At 47.2% G+C, this 9,178-nt stretch overlaps 1 protein-coding gene across 1 annotated transcript in view; it reads left to right on the top strand.

Annotated features, from left to right (window-relative positions):
- Positions 1–212: 212 nt before the first annotated feature.
- LOC108800383 (phospholipase A2 inhibitor subunit gamma B-like) overlaps positions 213–9,178 on the top strand; it is a 14,434-nt gene continuing 5,468 nt past the window's right edge. The window contains exons 1-2 of the mRNA XM_018572361.1: positions 213–282; positions 3,099–3,218. Coding sequence (XP_018427863.1) covers positions 213–282; positions 3,099–3,218 — 190 coding nt within the window. The remainder of the gene's footprint in view (positions 283–3,098; positions 3,219–9,178) is intronic.

Below are 9,178 nucleotides of genomic sequence, written 5' to 3'. Positions count from 1 at the left end.
TCATCGGAGGGGGATTTCCCGTAGCTGAGTGATGGGTCTCGGTGAACACGTTTGTACAAGAAGTGTCACAACACACATCACACCCGGCAATGACTGAACTGGTTTAACTGTTATTAGCCTGTCACATCACACCCTCGCAGCGCTATGACTTCACTGACACACTACAGTCAGGAATGAATTCAGTAGGTCAGTAATCTCTGTCTCTCTCATCGATGGAGCCAGCGCGGAGGGCCCGTGCCACCTCCCGTCTGATCTGCATCCTGGCCTTGTTCATCACCAGAGGTGAGTGTCCCCCCTTCTCCATCCTTCCTCGGGGTCCAGAAGTTCTGAAAACCCCAATTTCTCTGTCTCCCTTTACCTGAATCTTCCCCCTTTTAGATGAAAACCCTTCCCCTTTTATGTATAACCTGCACTGGTCCATAATGAAGACCAGAGGACTCTCCACACAGAGGAGTCAATAATTTTTATAGACAACAAATTACAGCTCAAACTTTTTGTAAAAATTTCAGGTTTGATATTTTGGGTTTGGTTTGGGGAGCTGTGCGGAATGTTGAGACCTCTTTACTATTTGGAAGTCTTTCAACTAAGTACATTTCCATTGTTCATCATGTTCGGCTGTGATAAAAAAACATGTCTGACTGGTTGATGATGAAAGCAGGAGACATATTTTTCTATAACCTTAATGTATCCGTACTTTTACCGGTAATCTGTACATTTCTTGGTGAATGGCAAATGATTCCTCGTAGGGCAGGGGTGCCCACTAGGTCGATCGCAAAGCTATTTCTGGTAGATCGTGATTGCTAGTTCAATTTGGCTGCTCCGTTTATCTGGGCGCTCAGCTGCTGCTGGCCGGGTGCAGTTCTCTGACTTGGCCGTCAGGTGGCGCTCTGTCCTGGCCGAGCCCCTGCCACTGAAAGCCGTGCTGCACAGAGTTCAGCATAAGGTTGCCACCTTTTCTTCAAGCGAAACCCGAACACTCTAGCGGCGCCTAGACATTTTTTTGGAGTCGTAGACCCTTTGCAGTAGACCGTTTATTAATTTTGGTTGCCCCTGTCTGCCTGACATCTTGTGTCCGGGTTTCTGCTGCCATGAAACCCGGACACAGCATTCAAAACCCGAACTGTCCGGGTGAATCCTGGACAGGTGGCAACCCTAGTTCAGCATGCAGCTGCTCCACTCTGGGGAAGCCTGAGAGCCGGGCCCTGGGGCCACACACATCAGACCCAGTCCAGGGCCAGGTAAGTGGTGTTCTTTATCAGAGGGAGGGGGCATTGTGTACCGCAGGCTATGTACTGTGTATATACAGTATATATATATGTATGTATTGTGGCTGTGCGTGGCAATGCCACTATGTAGAGTGGAAAAAGGGTCACCCAGGACTCTCAGCCAGAGGGGCTGAGCGGCTCCAGGAAAGTACTGTTACCAGGAAAGAGCTGGTTTTACAACTCGTTCCGGGTTTTCTGGATTATAGTTGGGATCCTGGAGCCGGGAGATTTCTAAGAGAACTGGGAGGGAAGAAATCTCCATTCCTGGGTCCAGGCTTTAGTGGTGACCAGCACCAAATGATGGTGCACCTGTGCACAGCCCTTTATGAAGAGAGTGCTGGTTCAGGTTCAGGGTTCCAGCTGGAAGACAAAGGAGGTGTCTGTCCAGGAGTCAGGAGGACTCCATCCTGGAACCAGCCGGTGTGGGAAGGTTTAACGTGATTACCTGAAGTCGGTGAGACTGTGAAAAAAACGTTATTTTGATGAAATGACAAAGCTGATGTTGTGTTATGTTGGAGAAACCCTGTGAGCAGTGGCGTAACAATCGCCATAGCGACCCAGGCGGCCGCTATGAGGCCCGGGCACAGGGGGGCCCGTCCAGGGCATCCCTTTGATGCCGTGAGGGCCGCCTGGGTCGCTATGGCATCTCGGGGTGCTGGCTGTCACTGACACAGCTCAGCAGCGGCTTTGAGGGAGAACGTTCCCCCTCACAGCCGCTGGGGAGCTGTGTCAGCGACAGCTAGCAGATGCGGCAGAATAGGAGGCGGGGCCCGCCTAAGAGCAACCCCGCCTCCTCTCACATCACTGGCCAGCGATCTAAGAGCAGAAGGAGGCGGAGCCCGGGGACGGAAGAGGAGGCGGGGGCCCGGCGACTACGGAGGTGGACATCGCTGACAGGTAAGAGGCGTGCAGCCCAACTGAGACCCTGCAGAGCCCACTATAGAGAGTCTATGGTGGGCTCTGCACATGGCATAACTAGCAATCACGGGACCCCATACCAAATTTTGCTATGGGGCCCTGTTATTTCTAGCACCTCTCCACTAAGGACAGAGCACCTCTTACTCACCTGTATATTATCACTCTGGACCAGGACCAGTGGTCCCAAATCTGGCACACCACTAAATCCTGCTCTCCTAACGCCAATGCCCAGTAAAGTAATTATAAAGCCTTATTCCGTTGGCACTTGGGTTCCCACTGTGGACAGAGCACCTTTCCACTAGGAACAGAGCACCTCTCCACTAAGGACAGAGCACCTCTCCACTAAGGACAGAGCACCTCTCCACTAAGGACAGAGCACCTCTCCACTAAGGACAGAGCACCTCTCCACTAAGGACAGAGCATCACTCCAGCAGGGACAGGGCACCTCTCCACTAGGGACAGCTACATTCACTGATATTCGGCAATATTTGTTCTTTCAGTGGGAAGAGTTGCCCACAGTAACATTCATCCTCTTTATAAAAGGGTGAATAATACCTTCCCAGCACATTCACCTGACGTTTACTGAACACGTTAAAAAACATAATTCCCCAAGCCTGACATGTCAAAACACTTCATTTAAAATAACGTGAGGGAAGAAGATGAAATCTGCAGCCCTGACAGCCTCACGTTTCACATACATGATTGGGGAGGTGAGCAGAAAGCATGGCAAAGCCTGCATAGAAATACAATTGTAGGTTCATAAAATGGTGGTCTCGGGTACCAGAGAACGCAGCCATAAGGCAGCAGAGACACTTTTCTGACTCACAGGAAACATTGTCCATTATAAATGTTATTTCTGCCTATATAACCTGAGATTTTATGGATGATATTGATCCGGGGGTTTCTATTTTTCAGGTAATTCATTGAAATGCCTTGAATGTAAAGATCTGTCTGGGGATTCCTGCGTGGGAGAATCTGTGATCTGTCAGTCTGGATCCAACGTGTGTATCTCCAGCCTGGTCCACTACCAGAAAGGTGAGTCCTGCCCATGTTCTAATAAGCCTCTTATAGAAGCCACAGGAAGACCTTAAAGCCCAACTTCAGGCCAAACAAGCCAATATGGCTGCAATACCTTCTTTCAGTCCAGCGCTGTCCTCCACAGTCCCTATTCTTTGTAAGATGTCCTCAGTTTTCCTGGTTTAATGACACCAATTTGGAACAAAAAGTTTTCTTTGAGACGTCATGTTGGACCTCCAACTTGAAGTTGGATTTAAGCCCTCGTTCCCACCTGAACGTTTTGTAGCGCGTTCTACGCTCGACGAACGCTCTACAAAACGCTCAAAAATATAAATCCCATTGTATTCAATGGTCTCGTTCCCACCTTGGCGTATTTCCACCCGTCCCTAACGCGCTACAAAACGGCCCACGCCTGAAAAGGTACATGTACTACTTTGGGCCGTTTTGTTGCGCGTTTCCATTGGGATACAGCCAAGTAGCGAATCGCGGAAAAAAAACGTGCGACGGTCGCGCATATGCAATACGTCTAGGTGTGAACGAGACCTAAAGGCTTCAACCGGACTGCTTCCGGGAACTGATGGGGAGGGAGCGAATGCGATGCGCGTTCCCGGAATGTGCAGGTGTGATTGCGGGCTTCATGAATACCATGCTCATGTTCTAATTATAAGCTGACAAATGCTTTTTTTATCACATAGAACAGTCAGTGGCGTAACAATCACCAACATCACCTGGGTCGCTATGGGATCTTCTGCTGCTGGCTTTCACTGGCGTCTGAAGACGAACACGCCGCTGTTCAGATCATCTGTGCAGCGGCGTGTTCGTCTCCAGAGTCAATGAGAGCCAACAGCAGCGGCGGAGCATGGTGGACCCGGTGTTCTATCAACGTCACGAGCCTCTGACATCACCGGCAGTGGAGGAGGAGACGGGCCCGTGCTCGGCAGCAGGGGAGGAGGCGGCCTCGGTGACGAAGAAGGAGGTGGGCCCGTGCTCGCGCAGCAGGGGAGGAGGCGGCCTCGGTGACGAAGAAGGAGGCGGTCCCGGCGACGGAGGAGGTAAGGAGTGCGACCAGCCCACCTGAGGGTGATCTTGCAGAGCCCACCATAGAGAGTCTATGGTGGGCTCTGCAGGGTCACCCTCGGGTTGGATCTCGAGTGGGCTCTGCAAGGGGTATAACTAGAAATCACGGGGCCCCATACAAAATTTTGCTATGGGGCCCTGTGATTTCTAGTTACGCCCCTGAGAACAGTTTCTAATCAAACTTTTTAGAGAGGCGCGGTGCCATCCGCAGGCTGGAGAGATATATTTGTGACAAAATCTACGGCCTTGCATGTGACCACCGTGCTTGACTTTCATGGTGATCACATGGGCAGCAACCACTCTAGTTTAGTCTGAGACCTGCAGCTATTAATGACCACTGGTCAGGTGCAAGACTTTGCCCAATCAGGGCTCAGTACTCAGTTAGAGCCATGATTGGGCAAAGTCATGATGACTTTGCCCAATCAAGTCCCAGCAGCACACTATAGAAGGCGGCTGACACAGCAGCCCTACATAGTGTGTTGCTGGAGTTAAAAAAGAGTTATATAGCAGTGTTCTATATACAGCGTCCTATATATTGATTCCTGTCCCCTAGGGCAGTACCCGGGCCCCCCATACACCGTTTATGGCCAATAACTTGCATATAAGCCCTCTTCAAGGGGACAATCATTTCCGAAAGTTCGAGCCCCATTGACTTGCATTGTTGGAATTCAAACTTTTCGTTCGTTCGAATACAAACCAAATACGGGGGTGTTCGGCCTATCACTAATAATGATGAGATCAGTTTGTAGTTTGAATATTCCATCATGTACCTTATCTGTGGTGGTTTATATCAATGAATCTATTGTCAGTGTACACCTTGTATGTAATGGGACCACAGACGTTCTCTACCCCAGATGGGAGTGGAGATGGGGATTGGAAGGTGTGTCTGTTCCTTGCCTGGAGGAAACGTAAGCTGGCCATACACTTGTCAATTTGTTTCGTTCAACCCGCGGGCTGAACGGAAGAAATTGACGTGATTCCTCCATCAGCACAAACAGCGTGTCCATCGAGGAATCGCCGCCAAGTGCATTGTATTCTGACAGGTTCCGCCGGCTCTGATCGCACGAAAATCTTCCAGCCGGCTCCTTCAATCTGCTGATCGAGGAATGACGGCTGAAAGGGAGCTGCACGCCCTACAAACTGTGCGCATTTCGGCCGGTACATTAAAAACCGGCCAGTGTATGGGCACTTTTACACAAGCGCAAAGTGAACATACAAACTCCATGCAAGCAGAGCCCTGATGGAAACCAGAACCCAACTCTGCAAGGCTACACAGGCACAAGGGCCAGAACAATGGGACAAACTCTTCATACATTGATCCCCCCTAACCCGTGGGTTTAACACTCATGCATGTGTGAACTTGATCTAGTAGACAACGGTAGTGATTTCAAATACCTAATCGTGAAAATATAATCTTCCTAATAATAATAATAATATGCACACACTCGTCAGTGTCTCAGTGACCAAAAATAGGCAGTGAATAAATGTGAATTAATAAATCAAATATACAGGTGAAACGCGAATAATTAGAATATGGTGCAAAGTTCATTTATTTCACTAATGCAACTTAAAAGGTGAAACTAATATATGAGAGAGACTCATTACATGCAAAGCAAGATAGTTCAAGCCGTGATTTGTCATAATTGTGATGATTGTGGCTTACAGCTCATGAAAACCCCAAGAACCCCAAATCCACAACCTCAGAAAATGAGAATATTACATGCAATCAATAAAACAAGGATTGTACATAGAACAATATCGGACCTCTGAAAAGTACAAGCATGCATATGTACTCAGTACTTGGTTTGGGCCCCTTTTGCAGCACTTACTGCCATTACTTTTGCACGATATTCTAATTATTCGAGTTTCACCTGTATGTTCTAATTCTCCCCTCAAAGTGTATACAGGGAGTTAAATAATATAAAAACCAACCATCTACCAACAAGCAAAAAAAAAAAATATATATATATAAAAGAATAAAGCGGAATAGTCTCAGCAATATAGCAAGCAGTCAATTTTTAAGAATTTTTGCAGTTTATATGAGACGGGATACGAACGGTTAATCTCCTTCTCTCAGTGATATTCAGAGGAATAATCCGTTCGGTTCCCTGATAAATATCCTCCAAAATATGACCAACCAGTCACTGATTGAGAAAAAACCCGGAACAGTCCAAGGTTCTAATAATCCATCTTCTCCTTTAGTCTCCAAGTCAGGCAATCGGATGTAATTTGATCTTAAATCTTGATTGTTCCAACGCCTCAACGCCGGCACCGTCAGCGTGTATCTATAGGTATCTCACAAGGGATACAAATGGAGAAAGGAGGCGAACACTCTAAGTGCAGTATTCAAGTACAATTTTTTTTTATTTTTTTTTTTAATATATGAATGCACTTACAAGAATCCAGAACTGATAAGGCTTTAAGAACGTATAGTAGAAAATCAGCTATGAGAAGTGAAGACCGACCATCCTTTGACGCGTTTCGTAGATTAACTTTCTCAAAAAGGATTCATGGAACCATTCATGGAATAATTGGAACCAATTATTGATTCATTATTGTTTCTTTTACTTTGAACAGATCCCTCATATGCTGGAAGTCACAGTCTTGAGGAGGGTAAGTGGAATGTATAATCACTGAATTATTTTCAATGTCAATATACTGTATGATCTGTGTGTTGGATAATTGCCACAGTCGGGTGACGCATATTATGTAATAAATCAGAATGTGATGAAGACATCTCTATATAGAAAGCATATTGGTACATATACTGTATATACTGTATATATATATATACACACACACCGATCAACCATAACATTATGGCCACTGACAGATGAAGTGAATAACATTGACTATCTGGTTACAATGGCACCTAGAAGTGGGGGGGGATATATTACAATGCCATCTGGAAGTGGGGGGGATATATTACAATGCCATCTGGAAGTGGGGGATATATTACAATGCCATCTGGAAGTGGGGGGATATATTAGGCAGGAAGTGAACATTTTGTCCCTGAAGTTGATGTGTTGGAAGCAGATATAATGGACAAGTGTAAGTATTTGATGGACTCTGACAAGAAGCAAATTGTGATGTGTAGACGACTGGGTCAGAGCAACTTCAATACTGCAGCTCTAGTGGGATGTTCCCGCTCTGCAGTGGTCCGGACCGACCAAAAGTGGCCCAAGGAATGAAAACTTGTGAACTGGCGACAGGGTCATGGGAGGCCAAGGCTCATTGATGTATGTGGGGAGCGAAGACTGGCCCTTGTAGTCCTATCCAATAAAAGAGCTACTGTAACTTAGATTGCTGGTTCTGATAGAAAGGAGTCTGAACACACAGAGCATCGCAGGTTGTTGTGTATGGGGCTGCTTAGCCGCAGACCAGTCAGGGCGCCCATGCTGACCCGTGTCCACCACCAAAAGTGCCTACAATGGGCACATGAGCATCGGAACTGGACTACGGAGCGATGGAAGAAGGTGGCCTGGTCTGATGAATCGCGTTTTCTTTTACATCATGTGGATGGCCGGGTGCGTGTCACTTACCTGAGGAAGAGATGGCACCAGGATGTACTATGGGAAGAAGACAAGCCGGCGGAGGCAGTGTGATGCTTTGGGCAATGTTCTGCTGGGAAACCTCGGGTCCCGCCATTCATGTGGATGTCACTCTGACACGTACCACCGACCTAAACATTGCTGCTCCCCCCTTCAAGGAAACAGTATTCCCTGATGGCAGTGGCCTCTTTCATCAAAATAATGCGCCCGGCCACACTGCAAACATGGTTCAAGAATGGTTTGAGGAACACAACAAGTTTGAGGTGATGATTTGGCCTCCAAATTCTCCAGATCTCAATCCAATCGATCATCTGTCGTTATGTGCTGGGGAAAAAAGTCATATCCATGAACGCCTGGCAACTTAGAGGATCTGCTACGACTTCTTGGTGCCAGATACCACAGCATACCTTCAGAGGTCTAGTGGACTCCATGCCTCGTCAGGTCAGGACTGTTTTGGTGATAAAATGGGGGCCTACTCAATATTAGGTGTGTGGTCATAACGTTGCGGCTAATCGGTGTGTATATATACTGTATATATTATATATTGTTGCAGTAAGGATGTACTTCTTGAGCATATTAACTCTGAAAGCAAGCAAATTTGCAAAACTAATCTGCTATTTATGTCCTGTGCAGTGTAAACATGTAGCTGTTTACATTTCTCCTGTCTTCAGTGTACACTGTAACTGTAGATAAGGACTCAAAGAAGACATATGCCTCTTATACCTGTTTTATTCCATATCTTCACTACCATAAGCCATAAATGATGATCTCTGTGCTGCAATTCACTCATGTAATCACTGGAGATCACAAACTGCTGCATGTAGAGAGCCCCCACATAAGTTTAGCTACATTGTAGAGACCACACCTCTATAGGCCAAGACTGAGAACAAGGATGGTGCGAAGGATCCCTACAAAATGTGCATCTGAAGGATGAACAGAGCCAATGTAGAGGATGCCTGCTTCTAGAAGTTTGTGATCTCCGGTGATTAAATGAGTGCAGGGCAGCACAGAGGTCACCATGGCTCCTGGCACCTAAGACATTCAATTAAACAGGTGTGTAGAGTCGAACTCTTGTCTGCTGTGAAAGTGCAAAACTGCAGACAGGATGAGAGTAAATTATGTTTACACCAGCCAGAGGCGTAACTAGGAACCTCAGGGCCCCGGTGCAAGAAGCCATGAAGGGCCCCCCCGGCGCGCTGCGGATCACTCGCCTGCTGGGAACATGGAATAGAATATGGTCAGTTCCAAATTGAGCCATGTTCTGTTCCATGTTCTATAATGGAAAGCACTAAAGCAGTGGTCCCCAACCCCCGGGCCGCGGACCGGTACCGGTGGATCAAATGGTACCGG

Source organism: Nanorana parkeri, unplaced genomic scaffold, assembly GCF_000935625.1.
Source record: "Nanorana parkeri isolate BGI_ZX_2015 unplaced genomic scaffold, ASM93562v1 scaffold2007, whole genome shotgun sequence".
Lineage (NCBI taxonomy): Eukaryota > Metazoa > Chordata > Amphibia > Anura > Dicroglossidae > Nanorana > Nanorana parkeri.
This window is presented reverse-complemented; position numbering and strand designations above follow the sequence as displayed.